The 17,674-nt window shown below is 41.6% G+C and overlaps 1 protein-coding gene across 3 annotated transcripts in view; it reads right to left on the reverse strand.

The window, feature by feature from the left end:
* Nucleotides 1-389: 389 nt before the first annotated feature.
* The window catches only part of LOC120943465 (transformation/transcription domain associated protein), a 263,678-nt gene continuing 246,393 nt past the window's right edge, over nt 390-17,674 (reverse strand). For all 3 annotated transcript variants that reach the window (XM_040356782.1, XM_040356783.1, XM_040356780.1), the window contains 4 exons: nt 15,351-15,535; nt 11,829-12,032; nt 7,249-7,443; nt 390-1,874 (listed from right to left, as the gene is read on the reverse strand). In XM_040356782.1, coding sequence (XP_040212716.1) covers nt 1,590-1,874; nt 7,249-7,443; nt 11,829-12,032; nt 15,351-15,535 — 869 coding nt within the window. In that variant the 3' untranslated portion in view covers nt 390-1,589. The remainder of the gene's footprint in view (nt 1,875-7,248; nt 7,444-11,828; nt 12,033-15,350; nt 15,536-17,674) is intronic.

Below are 17,674 nucleotides of genomic sequence, written 5' to 3' on the forward strand. Positions count from 1 at the left end.
TGATGGAGAAATCCAGTAGTAGAATGTAGTAGTGGTAGAAGAAGACACAGTGTTTATATTTGTCTTTTCCTCTTTCAATTGAAGGGGTACATACCGAGACCTTATATGTTAGTCTGTATATTGATTTTATGTTGTATTAATTGTGTTGTTTTGTGAAAAAAAATGAATAAAAGTATTTGAATGCAATGTGACTTTGAGCCATACTATCAGTATGGCTGAAATCGCATCGCACAGACATCACATTTAAAAAAAAAAGAAATAATAATGAGGTATTTGCTATTGCTCTAGCTTTTACACAAGTTCTAAATGTCTTACCATTTTACCCCAAAAAAAGGTGCAAAAATTATTCCACACAATGAAAAAATAACTGAACAATAAGGGTGACAGAATGCCTTTTCCAAAATATTTATTTTGAAAATGGATGTACAAATACTTTTAAGAACCAGTCCTCTTAATACTGAGCATTTATAAAACAGCTTGTAGCGAAGAATGACAGAAGCATGGCCATTCCTTAAAAATTACAAAGGTATACAATCATCTGACAAAGTAAAGCAACACAAAATAAAAAAAATAACCTGTTTCCACATGTGTCCACCACAGTCCTACATTACTTCTGCATGTGGTCCAGCGGTGGCTCCTTAGATATAAATGTACATTCACAACTGATGGCTTTGCTCCTTCTATGGGAGGTTTGGTAGAGCCGATTTAGGAAAACTGGAGCTAAAGTGGAGCCGTTGTCCACAGCAACCAGCCATTGATATTCCAACCTGGCTGGCTGCTATGCCCAAGAGTTCCCTTCCTATTCATTTCCTTTGCCCCAGTTTTCCTGGATCGGGAATCCCCACTGCTCGAAGTATACAGCTTTGTTTGAGAACTTTATGTAACAAAGAAAAACCTATACATGATATATTATTTTGTACAGCCCGCTCCAACTTAACATTTGGGGGGGAAGAAAATAAAAAATTAACACCCGCCTGTATTTAACAGTCTTTGTAAAAAGAACATATGAAAGCCACGTTGGCCTAGAACCGATACAGCATTGTAGATGTGCCAGTTTTAAAAAGTATAAAATATTACATCTCCGTTCTTTCTTTTTTTTCTAGTTCATATAAAGCTACAACACAATAAAGGAAGAAAATCATTATATGTCTGTACAGGGTCCCTTTGTGTTTTTCATCCACAAGAGCCGCTATTTTAAATGCTTTGAAATGTGTTTGAACTTGAGGAAAATCAATATTCTCTTTGTAAAAAGCATACCACTTAATGACAACAGGCAGAAATGTTCTGTAAACATGATTAGCTTCCATAGAGGCCAACAGCTTACCCCTTCAAAAGCCCATCACGTCTTGTAATTGCGTATAATCTACCCAGAGTCTTTGAGTTGTTCAGGAACGGTCAGCAGTGGCCAAGGTAGTATTGCAAGTCTATGTCTATAAAGGCTATGGATATCTCTGGTATATGGCACATCTACCATAGTTAAACACAAATCATCCTTCACAGCTTAAAAGAACCTTCATAGCACAGCATGATCAGGTACCGTTGTTTTAGCTTAGAAACAGACAGTTTCATTTACATAAATCTAAGCTTCCCTATAACCATGGGTGCCATGCAGGGTCCATACGACACAAATTGTCCAGGCTGTTGGCAGCAGCCACTAGTGTGTTGACTTTGCTCTCTCCGCCATCAAACTGGGCCAGGTTGTGCACTCGCGACATAATGGCTGTGACGGCTTTCTGGACCAGCGACACAAGCTGCTGGCTGTCCATGTTCTCAGGCTGCCCGGCTGGTGATAGCGGAGAGGAAGTGTCTTCTTGTGTTTTCTTGTGCCAGGCGATTATTTCATCTCGCAGAACAGTTTTTAGGATGCCGTCAACCTGATGAAAAGAAAAAAAGAAGAATGTATTATGAGTTTTTTGCAAGACAAGCCAATTTTTTTATAAATATTAAACTTGATAAACGAGCAATGTCTTGATATACAAGTAGCCTCATGTCACAACCGACTAGAAAAGAGAATGCCGCGTACACACGATCGGTAATTCAGACAAGAAAAACTATTTTTTTTCCGATTGAATTCCGTTGCATACACATGGTCACACAAAATTCCGACAGTCAAGAACGCGGTGACGTACAACACTACAACGAGCCGAGAAAAATTAAGTTCAATGATTCAGAGCATGCGTGTTTTTTTTGCGCGTCGGAATTTACTAATTTTGTGTGTCCAATCGCAGCTGATCACATGTAAACAAACTTGCTGGTTATCGGCATTCCTTTCCTCACACACGGTCGGTGTGTGAGGAAAGGAGAGCCGATGAGCGGCAAGGCTGACGGAGCACATTTACATTGATAATTAGAGCACTGATCTTCAGTTTCATGATAGTCAGTGCAGCCACATCAGTAAAGAAGAAAATAACTTATTTGCAAAAAATAAAAACTGAGATTTTTTTTTATTTGTGGTCTTTTTTCATTTGTTTAGCCAACAAAAAATAACATAGCAGTGATTAAATACAACCAAAAGAAAGCTTTATATGTCTCCAAAAGAATGATAACCATTTCATATGGGTACAGAGTTGCATAACCACCCAATAGTCAAAGTGTAACAGATCTGAAAGCTGAAAATTGGTCTGGGCAGGAAGGGGGTGAAGTGCCCAGTATTGTGTGATTGGAGTGTGATTGGACACAGCTGATCACATGGTAAAGGGCCGCTGTGATTAGCCCTTTACCTCGATCTATGATCAGCTTTGTCCAAAGGACACAGCCGTCACGGGTTGCGCAGTAGGTGTGTTCTGGGAGGATGTCCATAGTCATCTTCCTAGTTGTAGTCAATATTTGCATAGTAGAAGTGATCAGTTCTCAGTTCTTAGGGTGCTAGAGGGCACTGAGGGGTGCTTTACAATGCCACAGCAGTTGCCTGTAGATAAAATGGGCTCAGATCTGTTATGCACAATAACTCTGTAATTCTCCATCAGGAGATTGAAAATGACATAGTGCTTTTGGAAAGCAGCAACCATGATTTTGGCAGAAAATATAAGCAGTTGGTAGGACTAGGTGGTTCTGTGAATTGGACGAAACCAAATTATATACAAGCCGAATCCTTCAGCAAGCCTCATTCCAGCAGATGGGAGTCTTTAGCTGGCGGAAATTAAATCACATCCAATCGCTACATTTAATATTCTTCCTTTTAATAAAAATTAATTCAACAAGAAATAAGAAACCACCGTATAATGCTGACAGATGAAGTTGTCTGTGGCAATCTGCTTTAATTGAAAAAAATCGACTGCTGATATATAGCAGAATATAGTTTGTGCTCTTTAGAGGAGCTCTGGGATACTGTAGAATTAGGATTATTAACCTCTTCCATACAGGGCTTTTATACACACCTCCATACCAGGCCTATTCTGGCACTTCTCTCCTACATGTACAAATCATAATTTTTTTGCTAGAAAATTATGCAGAACCCCCAAACATTATATATGTTTTTTTAGCAGACACCCTAGGGAATAAAACGACGGTCATTGAAACCTTTTATTTTGCACGGTATTTGCGCAATAATTTTTCAAATGCCTTTTTTTGGGAAAAAAATTGTTTCATGAATTAAAAAAAATAACAAAACAGTAAAGTTAGCCCAATTTTTTTGTAAAATATGAAATATTATGTTACACCAAGTAAATAGATACCTAACATGTCACGCTTTAAAATTGCGCACACTCATGGAATGGCGCCAAACTTCGGTACTTAAAAATCTCCATAGGCAACGCTTTGAAATTTTTTACAGGTTACCAGTTTAGATTTACAGAGGAGATCTAGTGCTAGAATTGTTGCTGGCACTCTAAAGCACGCGGCGATACCTCACATATGTGGTTTAAACGGCGTTTACATATGTCGGCGGGACTTGCGTGTGCGTTCGCTTCTGCGCGCAAGCTACTGGGGACAGGGGCGTTAAAAAAAAATTGTATTTCTTTTTTTTTTTTTTTACATATTTATTTCTTTTTTTACACTTTTTTATTTTATTTTTTTATTATCACTTTTATTCCTATTACAAGGAATGTAAACATCCCTAGTAATAGGAATATGTGTGACAGGTACTCTTTATGGAGAGATGCGGGGTCAATAAGACCCCACATCTCTCCTCCAGGCCTGAAAGCATGAAATCGGTGAAAAAAAATTCACCGATCTCATGTTTACTGTTGCTTAGCAGCCGCAATCGCGGCTTTGTTTACTTACGGGGACCCGGGCGTGACGTCATCACATCGCGCCCGGGTCCTCCGACGGTCATAGAGATGACTGGTGACCATCTGGTCACCAGTCATCTCTATGCTTCCTGCGAGCGCCGGACGATTCCTTCTCCGGGCCCCCGATGGCACGGGAGAGCCCGGAGAAGCACCGGATGGCGGCGGGAGGGGGGGATGTCCCCTCCCGCCGCCTGTAAGAACGATCTAGCGGCGGAACCGCCGCTATGATCGTTCTTACGTTGTGCAGAATCGCCGGCACAAGAGAAGGATATCTGAATGATGCCTCTAGCTGCAGGCATCATTCAGATATCCCCCCCACAAAGCCCAGGACGTCATATGACGTCCACTCTGAACGGCAGAGGTTCTTTGTGGACGTCATTTTACTATGGGCCGGTAGGGAAGTGGTTAAAGGATAACTCTGGTATAGCTTCTAACATCAGATTTGAATTGGATGGCTGTCACCACTTTTGGAAGCAAGGCATGAAAATGATCAGATCTAAACTAGACAAGCAGAATAAAAAGGGTTGTTTTGGCTTTTTCTGGTTTAAGGTCACCGAGTCATTGAGAACTAAGCTGTGTCTGTGCCCAGGCAGGATAAGGACGTTGAGAGATCTCTAAGACCTGACAGAGGCTCTAACCATTCCCCCCCCAAAAAAAAAAAAAAGTTTAGTGCATGCTTAACTCTTTCACTGCTGAGGGGAAAGCTTTTGTAACCAGGATGATTTTTTTTTTCCAGACTACAAAGTTCTTGGGTATTATGTAGGAGGGGACTTCTGTGCCCATTTGCAGTAAAGGGGCAAGGATTTTTTTTTAAGCAGAAAAAAAAAAGAATTTGGTTGGCCACACATCTAAAACATTAGCTTTATTGTAAAGTCTTCAATAAAATGCATCTCCACAACAAGACATGGAATACAGTGTCCACAGCCAACGCGTTTCACACTTATCATAGCCAACGTTGGCTGTGGATGCTGTATTCCCCCGTCTTGTTGTGATGCATTTCATTGAAGACTTTACAATAAAAGGTGATGTTTTAATATGTGTGACTGGCCAAATTATTTTTCCTACATGAAGACTGCTGCGAACAGGGCCAGCGCCACACATTGTGTCAGTGGAGGTGGACCGACCTAAAGCAGCATTTTGTTCTTTTTGTGTTCATTTGGGGATTTAAAAAAAAAAAAAAAATATTAATGCAATGCTGCTTTGTCAAATAATCACTGTCAAACTAAAAAGGACCACTGACTGGGCGTTTACACGTTTAATACCAAATGCCTTTCATTGTAACTACTGCTGCTTTGGCAGACAATGTGAAAAGTGCATAAAGAATGCAACAAGTGTATGCAAGATCCTATAGGCATGGGTGCCCATACATGTACAAACACATATGCCGGGGATATGCAATTAGCGGACCTCCAGATGTTGCAGAACTACAAATCCCATGAGGCATAGCAAGACTCTGACAGCCACAAGCATAACACTCAGAGGCAGAAGCATGATGGGACTTGTAGTTTTGCAACAGCTGGAGGTCCGCTAATTGCATATCCCTGACATATGCAATAACACCGATCCTGATGCAGAGTTAGTGCATTTTAATGGGTCAAAGTATAATGAATACTGTATTTTTCGCTCCATAAGACGCACTCCACCCCCCCCCCCCTCAAAAAACGGGGGGAATTGTGTGTGCGTCTTATGGAGAGAATACTGACCAGGAGAGCCACTGAAAGGGCATAGTTTTGGCGGCAGAACGATGCCCTTTGCGTCACTCTGCTCCAGCTAAATCCTGTTTCTCCTCTACCTTCAGCTGCTACAGGAAGAGAAACAAAAGGGTATTGTTCTTTATTTAACCCACACAGGATCGGCATTGATATGTAAATCACGCGGGCATTGTTACGTTAATTACGCCCGAAAACCTCTGCATGCCACTCACCTAGAAGGTGTGAACAGCATACAGGTGAGTATAGGGGGCATGTAGAGGGGATCAAAGAAGGGGGTTTGAGGTGCAGGTGAGCAGAGGCGCGCAGAGTTGAATGGGAAGGAGGGGTTGGATTGCAGAGGTTAGCAGAGTAGGGGTTTGGGGGATAAGGGTTAACAGATGAGTTAGAGGGGCAATGTTGTACTGAGAGGGAGATAAGAATGCAGAGATTAGTAGAGAGATGGGGGGGTTACTGTAAACACACCATTTACATCACTGGTCAGTGTAAATGTCTCAATATGCAAAAACTTCTGTTGTGTTGAGGTCATGTAAATGTCCCAGTTACATTGGGGATCAGTGTAGGGTGCCCCCCTTACATTGGTTATCAGTGTAGAAATATTATTCTGTTAAATTTTATTAAATATTTTAGTACACCATTTGGTTGAGGAATTTTTTTTCCCATATTTTCCTCCTCTAAAATCTAGGTGCGTCTTATGGTCAGGTGCGTCTTATGGAGCGAAAAATAAGGTATATTGTAGTACTTCAAGCCCTACAAATATGAAACAAAATGGGTAGGCAAAGTACATTTGGAAGCGTTTCAATTCTCTAAACAGGAACCGCAACCTACATCAGAAAATGTACTTTGGATTCTAAAACTCCCAGGCCTTGACAAGGTTATGCTCACACTATTGCACGCAACAGTTTTCTCATTCAAGAACTAGCAGGCATTTTTAAGACTCGCAGACTACATCTTAAAGATAATTTTGCATTCGAAGACGGGGAGAAGAGAGGTCAATGCATGTTCAGAATCTTCAGCATGTCTTTGTTCAAAGTCTAAATATGAACAGACATACACGCACGCTCGGAACAAAAAATAGTAGCAAAAACGGACCCATTCACTGAAAGGACATTTTTTCGACTGGATGGAGCTGGTGTGCATGTACTGTGCTATTGTAGTGCCGTCATGTGACATGATTTTCACACCAATGCACCCACCACCAGAATGATGAAAGTAAAAAAAAAACAAAAAAAACAAAACAATTATCTCCAGCCCAAGATTCTATATTACTTGTCGTATTTACATTTACAATTGTGGCCTCATAAACATACCTTAAAATTGGGCTGGGCAAAGCAGCGAGCCACAGCAATCATGGAAGCAGTCAGTGGTCCCGACACGCCAATTGTAGTGAGAAACTCAGAAATGTTTGGGGTTAGTCTAAATGGGACAGGGCGGTTGGCGTCCAGATCTCCTGAAGCATCATTAATATCAAACCGAAAGTAGGCCACATTTAGCTTGCCGGTATCCTAAAGAAAAGGTAAATATTTAAAAGAAAATTAAACATCTGAATTAAATGCTGCAATAACTACTTACAGTGAAGAGAGGTAGCTGAAAATAAAAATATACAAAAATGTATTACTAAAAAAAAAAAAAAATTGTACGGTATATAAATGCCAACAAACTTCACGTATTTGCTTTCCTTTTAGCTTTTATTTTTAGATCTATTCGAGAAGTTAAAAAACAAAACCTTATTATGCAGCCAGAAATCTTGTATTATTTCAAACCATGATATCAGAAAGTGTTGCAAGCTACAGAACACCTACCCCCTTATGTTATGGAGAAAAAAAACAAAGAAAGGAAAACGAATGAAGACACCATATCCAATGGCTGCCTTGCTGCATAATATATTTTTGTTTATAGGTTTAGATATACACTATATTGCCAAAAGTTTTAGGACACCTGCCTTTACAAGCACATGAAATTTAATTGCATCCCAGTCTTAGTTTGTAGGATCAATATATCCCTTTGCAGCTATAACAGCTTCAACTCTTCTGGGAAGGCTGTCCACAAGGTTTAGGAGTGTGTCTATGGGAAGGTTTGACCATTTTTCCAGAAGCACATTTGTGGGGGTCACACTCTGCTCTTATTCATCCCAAAGGTGTTCCTACGGGTTGAGGTCAGGCCCAGTCAAGTTCCTCCACCCCAAACTTACTCATCCATGTCTTTATGGACCTCGTTTTGTGCACTGGTGCGCAGTCATGTTGGACCAGGAAGGGGCCATCCCCAAACTGTTCCCACAAAGTTGGGAGCATGCAATTGTCCAAAATGTCTTGGTAAGTTTCCTTCACTGGAATTAAGGGGGCCAAGCCCAACCCCTGAAAAACAACCTGCACTTCTGGAAGAATGGTCAAACATTCCCATAGACACACTCCTAAACCTTGTGGGCAGCCTTCCCAGAGTTGAAGCTGTTATAACTGTAAAAGGGTGGGCCAACTCAAAACTGAACCCTACAGACTAAGACTGGGATGCCATTAAAGTTCATGTGCTTCTAAAAGCAGGTGCCCCAATACTTTTGGTAATAAAGTGCACTTTAATGCATAACTTAGCAGGTTTGCTAAAAACTAGAAATAAATATGGTTGAAAAATCATGCAATATTGAAGAATAATCAAAACAATCATGCACAGATGTTGGCTACCCGCCAAGTTCCATTTTTTTTACCTTATACACAAGCATTCCTTATACCAGGTCTGGATGTATGGATGTAGGGATGTATGGATGTAGGGATGTAGGGAATGCACGAAAGCTTTGTTCATATCTCCCTCCATTTATTAATTTCAGGACTAAACACAATGAAAACTGGAGCAGCTATGCACAGCAATCAAAGCTTAAGAAGCTCATTAGTTGTAACGCACACAGCTGCTCCAGATTTGGTCTGCTCCAATTAACGATACATTACCAAATTATTGTTTTTAGGCAAGAAAATATGAAAAATTTTCTGTTATTTTTGGATAACCACATCCAGACAGCAGGAGGAGCTTCGTGCTCCTCTTCACGTTTTCCAGTTTCTCCTTCTGTTTACAGATCTCAATAGCTCAAGGAGAAATTTATACACACACACATAAGTTAATGAATCAGAAGTTCATCACCCCCCTCCCTTTCCCTTATGTTCAGCTTGTTTTGAAACTCTAGAACAAGCAGAGCACAGTTTAAATTATTGAAGGAAAAGGAGCACGGCCCTGCAATTTAGGACTTTCATTTTATTTGAGTAACTTTGCAGTGTACAGCAGATAGTATAGTCCACTCCTTATTTAAATGGGGAGCCTAATCATGGCTACTTGCCAACATAAGGCTTTGGATTCCTTGGTGACAGGCTATCGTGTAAAGAACATACTTGTGTGTAGTGGAGCATGAATTTCATTATACTGTACACCTTTGATGGAAATAGGACTATCATTTCCCAGCTGTCTTTTTCTTCCAAAGATTAGAAAATAAAACTGAAATATAAGATCCCTTTTTATATATAGGATTTCATAGTCTACATTGGTTGTTCTTTAGAGAGACTAAGCAGGGCATGAGGTGAAATTACTGGACAGAAATTGGGATATTTGTTATCCACTTAAGTAATAGTGGGGCCCGATTTATGTAATTGGCCACTGGAAGCAAACCGAGGCAAGAAATGAGAGTCAATCATTTTTTTCCTGCTAAATTGCTTCACAGGAAGCTCACTTCCTACTAATATAACCTTGGTTTAAAAGCTGAACTCCAGCTTTTTTAAAAAGCGACTACCCTATTAAGTTATGAGCTTCATTAAAACAAATATATTTTTACACAAAGCTAGCATGAGTACTTCAATGCATCTGTCAATCATGATCTACTACATTACACAGTGCTGTTAGTTATGCCTGATCCACATGGGTGTAGTTAAGCGTACGCCCGTGCGAAGGTCTGTCTTTGCCCACATGTGATGCAAAGGTGTTCCCTGCATCTGTGTGCAGGCTGCCTCATTCAGGTCTATTAGGACGCAGAGGCTGCACGTACACAGCCACTTGTTCCAATTTGACAGCTGCACAGAGGCGGGTCCCTGAATGCAAACAATGGGTGGATTTGGTAATGTATTGGCGCCCATGACGGCTATGGTGGGTGTCGGCACAAACATGTTTCTTGGCCTCTTCAATGAATGAAAACAGACATGACAAGCGTCCCATGACTTCTGGTTTCAGGAGTAGTTATTCCTTGGCTGCTGTGGACAGCGAATCGCCATGAGAGCAATAATTCTATGACTCTTTTACAGTTAACCAAATTGATCACCTGTAAAAGACTTTTAAAGCTTTACCTATAGACAGTTTTTTTGTATCAGCGTTTATTACCGTTTCACAGCCACAAGAAATTTTAAGGCCTAACATATTCAGCATCCATTTACTCAAGGTAACCGCACCATTTACATTTTACCAAAAAATGGGTAACATTATGTGTTTATGTGCACTAAAATTAAAGCGGAGTTCTACCCACATTTTTCACTTTCAACCTTGCAGCACTTACCGAATTTATCGGCGTATATAACACGCACAGGCGTATAACACGCACCCTAACTTTAAGAGGGAAGTTTCAGGAAAAAAACTTTCCACAGCCCCCCGCCTATAAGGCACAGTTTACCCTCTATTTTCAGGGTAAAAAAGTGAGCATTATACACCAAAAAATACAGTATTTCTATTCTGAAGATGAATTGGCAATTTTTTCTAAAAGGTTAATTTACTTTATTTATGCAGCAATATCTTGTTACTTTCTCCTTTTGCGGCCGCCGCACCTTACGTCATTTTCGTCTTTGCATTGGCTCCTGGGAGATGAGTGTCATTGATCCCAGGAGTCAATGGGCATCGCCAGGTTGTAGCATCCAGCTACTTTCAAATGACGCGATGCAAGGTGGCGCCAAGCACCATTTAAAACAAAGGGTATCCAGGCATTTGTTGCCTTTATTACCTAGCTTTTTATATGAGGAGTGATCGCGGTGTTAGGGGGCCAGAGTATAGCACGGCGGCGTTATTTATTTACAAATTGCAGGCAGTAAGCATCTCAGCTTCATTTATTGAGCATGGAGAACAGCAAGGAGCAAGAGGGGGAGAAGAGGTTTCTATAGCAAAGGGTCGGCAACTTCCTCCGACGCCACCGCTATGGGACTCCCTTGCATGTGCACGATCAGCAGGTGCATGCTGGGTAGCCAGCATGCAAGGAATCCCAGAAGTAGGACACTGTGGCTTCAGATGCCCACACTGGAGATGGTTGCGCTGTTCAGGAACTGCACAAAGTAAACTATGCAGCAGCAACACAAAACTGGGGATAGTTTACAGGATACTTTTTTTCAAATGCACGAGGTCTGACTATTCTACAAGTATTTATAGCTTTAAAAAAAAAAAATATTTGGGGTGGGGGGCGCTAGGGAATCCAGAACCATGCAAGCGTGTTAATGTGAAAGCCCTGCTAAGAAAATTCACAAACATGTAACCCTACCTGAACAGAAAACTATTTAAGGAGGCTTAAAAAGTGACAGTTGGCAGGATTCTTCTCTGGGATTCCCGAGATAAACTAGCTTGTAATTCACAATCACTGATCCTTTAACAAGATATGGAATTTTGCCAGAGCATTTTCCTGTCGCTGTAACAACAATATAGTGAACTACTGCGCTTTCTGCTTCTTCAGTATGCGGTTAGAACATTGGGATAAATGGTTAAGCTGAAATGTTGTCTAAGAAAAACACAAACATAAGAATCTAACTGTGGAGCGAGTAGACGAGCAGCTGGAACAGGAACAGTTAAGTCCGCTGTGCAATTATAGGAGGATTTGTACAGTTATGTTCAGCATGAGTGGTTTGATCAACAGCAGAAGATTTTCTGCTTCTTCAAATACTCCACACACCTGTGCAATCTGAAGCATCTCTGGATTCAGCCTGTTCAAATGAAAGACAAATTCGGCAAAGCCGATCAAAGCTAGCTGGATGGTAAACATCTTTCTGAAGGTCCAGTAGTCTGTGGCGTTGGGGAACGTGTGTAAAGCCCACTCCTTCAGCATGCTTCGTGGCACCATGTTACTCTGCACCTCTTTCAGGACGTCACGCAGAACCTGCAGCAAATAAAAGGAAATACTAATGAATTACCGACAGCTTTATCATTTAGTCTTATTTAGTATCATTTAGATTTAGTATCATTTAGGATTTGCAACTGACCAGTTGTGGGTATGACTTATGCCTGGTACCCACGAGATTAGATTTGATGTGATTTTTTTTATATCCTAGTCGCATATAAAAAATTAAGGAGGTTACTAAAGTTCCCAAAAATTCTCGTACGACAGAACAAAAATTCATAAGTGATGTAATGTGTTGTAGTGTATTTGTATTGAATGTTCGGAGGAAAACGGTACCGGTTACCTACTTCGATACGGGGGAACTTTCACCCCCTCCCTGCCCAAGTCATGTCGCACTTTGAACGACAATTGCGTGGTCATGCAGTACTGTACCCAAATTAATTTGTAATAATTTTTTTTCATACAAATAGAGCTTTCTTTTGGTGGTATTAAATCACTTCTGGTTTTTCAAAAAAAATACGTTTAGATACCACAAGTTAATAAACCTTTGCAGTACTATTGCCCCCGACTTGGATATAAAAACAGTGTTTCCTTTTGAGTAACCTTTAGCTGGAAAAGTTTGCTTAAACTATTCCATGTATGCCATTGTTCGAACCATTATGGAACAGTACTTCACATATAGCACTTCACCTTGACTGACCAAAATGTGCTCAGCATTTGAGTTCTCAGTGCATCAATTTGTTTTGTAAGTTGCTCAGACTTATTGTCATGCACATAATAATGTGTACTCCGCAGGGCCGATGCTCTTAGTACTCAGAACCATAGTTAGTGAAAGAAATCCTATGTATTGGAAGCCATTTTTTTATTTTATTCATAAAAACCATTTACTTCAATTATGGAAACTGCTTTCCTTTTTGGAATTAAAGCGGAGGTTCACCCTCAAAATGAACTTTCCAGCATCCTTAAAGCGGAAGTAAATCCATCAATTTAACAGTTTGAAAAAGCAGTTACATTCCTGGCATGCCGGGAATGCTAACTGTCACATTGGTTGTGCTCTCAACCAAACTGTCAAACCATCCAATGGCTGGTGTCATAACTGATCACATGTGCAGCATCATGGCAGTTGAAGATTAAACAGAGGCCAAGACGTGCCTTAGCAGCCGTCAATCAACTCCTCTTCGCTTAGAAACGCCCATTCCCCGCAGGATTCCCCGCTCGGAGCCGGAAAACAAGGGCTCATATAACGATAAGTACAAGTAAAAAAAAAACAAAAAAACAGCATACTGCAGATGTTAGCAGTATGCTACAGCTAATGTCAAAAAGTGGATTTTTGGGTGAACCTCCGCTTTAAAGACTTTTGTTATATTAAGCCACAAGGTCTGACCCCCATAGAAGTCTATAGGGCACAAATGTGCAGACGCAGCGAGGCAAGTATTGTGGAATGGGTGGGTGGATTAGGCGGGGGGAAGGTAAGGAATAAAAGCACCGTGTTTTAAAGCGGAATTAAACCATTTCAAATAACAGTTACATTTCCGATACGTGCCGGTAATGCTCCCATTGGTTGTGCTCTCAACCAGACTGTCAAACCATCCAATGGCCAGTGTCATAACCGATCACATGTGCAGCATCATGGCAGTTGTAGATTAAACAGAGGCCAAGATGGTAGCTTCCTTGGCTGAAAACGATGGGAGGGTTTACTTTCACTTTAAAGTAGACTCGGGGCAAGTTTTTACACTGACCCTCTGAAAACGCAGAGCAGCCCAAGCGATTCTCTGCTCCGGCAGCTCTGCATTGCCACTGCATTAGGGGGCAGTGTGATGCACAAATAATCGCATCCCACAGCTCCCTTTATTTTTTTGTACTAACTTTATTTGAAGTGTAAAAAACATACATTTCATTCACTGCAATGTCGGACACTGTGCTGCCTGATATTGCAGTGCAATTCGGGCCAGTGTGCTGCGATAAAATGCAGCATTTTATCAGCGCAGTACTAGGCCACGCTGTAGTGTGTACGGGACAAATAGGAAACAATTGTTTCGATATGCAGAATTTTATCACAGCATGCTGCAGCGCAGTACTAGGCAATGTTGAAGTGTGAACGGGACAAATAGGAAACAATTGTTTCCTGTGTGTTTCTGCGATGACAGATGTTTTACTATGCGGAAAAGCATTGGTCACCGCATATAGTGTGAATTGGCCCTTATCCTTCAATAAGGTAGGCGGCCCCCTGTTTGGACAGCAGGTGCACCATAAAATACACAAAGGAATAGGCTATAGTCACTTATGAGAAAGACCAAAAAGATGCAAGAATCTCCAAACAGCAATGCAGACAGAAATCTTTTTTTTTTTTGTCTTCTGGCCAATAGGATACTCTAAAGCCTCGTACACACGCACGGTTTTCTAGGCAAGAAACAGCAAGAAAACTGCTGGCAGAGCTTTCTTGCCAAGTAAACTGAGCGTGTGTACAAGGCTTTGAGATTTCTCGTCAAGAAAACTGCCCAGAATCTAGACGAGAAAAATAGAGAACCTACTCTCTATTTTCTCGTTGTGAGATTTTTGGCAGTGTTTTCCTGCCGAGAAACCCGAGCGTGTGTATACTTACCTTTCCATGGAAACCCGCGCATGCTCGAAATGACTTTGACGCATGCGCGGTAGCTTCCAAGGCATAGGTAGGGTGAAGCAAGATGGCGGCGGCATTGAGTGCGACAAGCGCATGCTCGTCGTAGTCGATGACGTCACTGCGTTCATGCCATTCAAAAGAACGGCGGTTCTTTTGAATGGTGTGTGTGTACACTTGGCCGGCAAGAGAATCTTGCCAGGAATCTCGTCAGGAAAAACAACGTTTTTTTTCCTGACGAGAATCTGGGCCGTGTGTACAGGGTTTCAGACAGGAAGCCGGGATTAATGATGCAGATAGGCATAGTTTATGCCTCCAGTTTGGGCTTCACAGTAAAGTGTAGGTATTCTCAAAAAGGCACCAAGGAAGATTTTTTTGGACCAGAGAGGTAATACTGATCACGTTGTCTCCCTAATGGCAGCACTTCTGTGTTCAAAATAATAAAGGTCAACAGGTTCACTTTAAGAACAGCAAACAAAACAAATCTCTACAGGAAACAGACAAAGCATGTAAGGCACATATGCAGAAAATGTATCTTTTAGCAGATGACCATATGCACATCAAAAAGCCCTGTCCAGCTGCTCAAGATGAATAAGCTTATAATCATCTTAGGCTGAGCTCATTTCCACTGAAATGACATACTTGCATGAAAATAGATACCGCAGGATGATTAAACCAGATCAGGGTGTAGAATGCCTCTACAGTGCACCTTCCAAATTCATTAATCAAAGATTCCGTACCTGATGACTGGCTTGAGTCCCTCGCGCTTGAACTGTAGCCAATCTGTCATAGTAACGTGAAATAGGGTTGTCATGCTCGATGCCTTTCTTGGCACATCGCTGCTTATAGATCTCCACCAAGGAGAGAGAAGAGGGATTGTCTTCAACCAGACGCATCTGCGGTGAGACGGCCACAACACGGGGGACTGGAAATTATTGTTTGGAGAGGGAGTGAAAAAAAAAAAAAAAAGGAAGAGCGAGAGAGAGAGAAATTGATTAATGCAACAGGAAAGTAATGCAGACAGGAAAAGCCATAATACCACTGTGTAAATATCTGTCTGACCAAGAAATTAGCAGAGGGAGGCACCTAGCACTTGACATGGCATCCACAACCAATTCGTATTTTAGCTACAGGACATCATTGATCTTTCATAGACTCCATTAAACACCAGCAAAGTCATGTTCAACTCTTCTTGTCATTTCTGGTGAAACACTTCTTACTCCTTGGAAATTGGCAAGACCTGGCCCTTCCAAGTATGTGACCTCCACCCCCTGTGACAGTGCCAGCACCCAATCGCAAGGCCTAAGCATTTTAATATGGCCAGGGACCAAAAAAAAGGAGGTCAATGCTCCCCAAAGCTGTCAGTAAGCTTAAGCACTAGTTAACAGTCTGCCAACCGCTTGTTTAGAAATGACAGTTGGCACTCTCATTAGGACTTCTGTCTAGCAGTCATACATGAACGAAGTTTGCATTAGAATCTTTAACAAATCTGCTTAAGCCCTGGTTCACACTGATGCTACTTTGAAATAGTGCTACTTTACTTGAAGTAGCGCGATTTCAAAGTAGCAAGGTCAGCGCGATTTCAGGTGCTACTTGATAGACATTTGTGTGGCTTCATACACTGATGTCTATACAAATCACACCTGAAATCGGCAAAAGTAGTGCAGAAACTACTTTTGCAAATCGGTGCAGCGCCGCAAAATCGGTGTCGCACCGATTGGAACAGTGCCATTGCCGCCAATAGGCTGCGACTTGTCATGCGATTTGATCTCTCAAATCGCATGACAAATCGCTCCAATGTGAACCTAGGCTAAAGCAAGTTTTGCAAATACTTTGTAAAAGCTTGGTGTATACACTGCTCTTTCATTTACTGACACCTGTATGAACAAGGCCTTAGTTCAGATATCAGCACTAAATTTTATGGCCCGGCAAGTAAAGCCTGAGCCCTAAAATCTATTTTATGAGAATCTGTGAAAGCCCCTGGCTTTGATAAAAATCGCCTTGGTCTGGTTTCATCGCGGGAGTTGAAAGCCATTGATCACCTAATGCCCCCCTTGTTGATAAGATGAACTACTATTTCCTGACAACCTTTATCACTGATGAGCCAGATTGTAGTTTAGGACAATGGCACCCAACTATAAAAGTTTGTGGCCTAGATTCACGTACGGCCGTTCTACGTTGCGCGGGTGTAGCGTATTTACGCTATGCCGCCGCAACTTAGAGAGGCAAGTGCTGTATTCACAAAGCACTTGCGTCCTAAGTTACGGCGGCGTAGCGTAAATGGGCCGGCGTAAGCGTGCATAATTCAAAGTAGGCTGGTAGGGGGCGTGTTGTATTTAAATGAGGCTTGACCCCATGTAGATGCATGGCCGAACGAACGGTGCATGCTTAGTATCACGTCGTATTTACGCCCAAAGATACGTCAGCTCAATGCCTGTGACGTGAAGGTAACTTACGCATAGCCCTATTTGCGTACGACTTATGCAAACGACGTAAAAAGATCCGCTTGTTCCGACGTCCATACTTTGCATGGGCTGCGCCACCTAGAGACCAGCCTTATCTTTACGCCGGTGTATGTCTTACGTAAACGGCGTAACTAATTGCGACGGGCGTATGTACGTTCGTGAATCGGCGTATCTTGCTCATTTACATATTCAACGCGGAAATCAAGGAAGCGCCACCTAGCGCCCAGCGTAATTATTGCAACCCAAGATACGACGGCGTAGGAGACTTACGCCGCTCGTATCTTGGCCAAATCTATGCGTAACTGATTCTATAAATCAGGCGCATAGATACAACGGCGGCCATTCGGACTTACGGCGGCGTATCTGGAGATACGCCGTCGTAAGTCTTTGTGAATCTGGGCCTCAGTATTGTAGCAGTTATTGGGTGTGTTAATGCAAAAAGGAAAATTCTTCTGACCAACACAAGCATTTATACATATTATATCCATTGAAAAGCATTAAAACGCTTCACATTTGTACCAATATTCATATGGTTTATACTGTACATTCTCATAATGCCATCAGGACATGCGATAACAGCACAATACCAGTTCACAAAA

The sequence above is a fragment of the Rana temporaria genome, chromosome 6 (genome assembly GCF_905171775.1).
Source record: "Rana temporaria chromosome 6, aRanTem1.1, whole genome shotgun sequence".
NCBI lineage: Eukaryota > Metazoa > Chordata > Amphibia > Anura > Ranidae > Rana > Rana temporaria.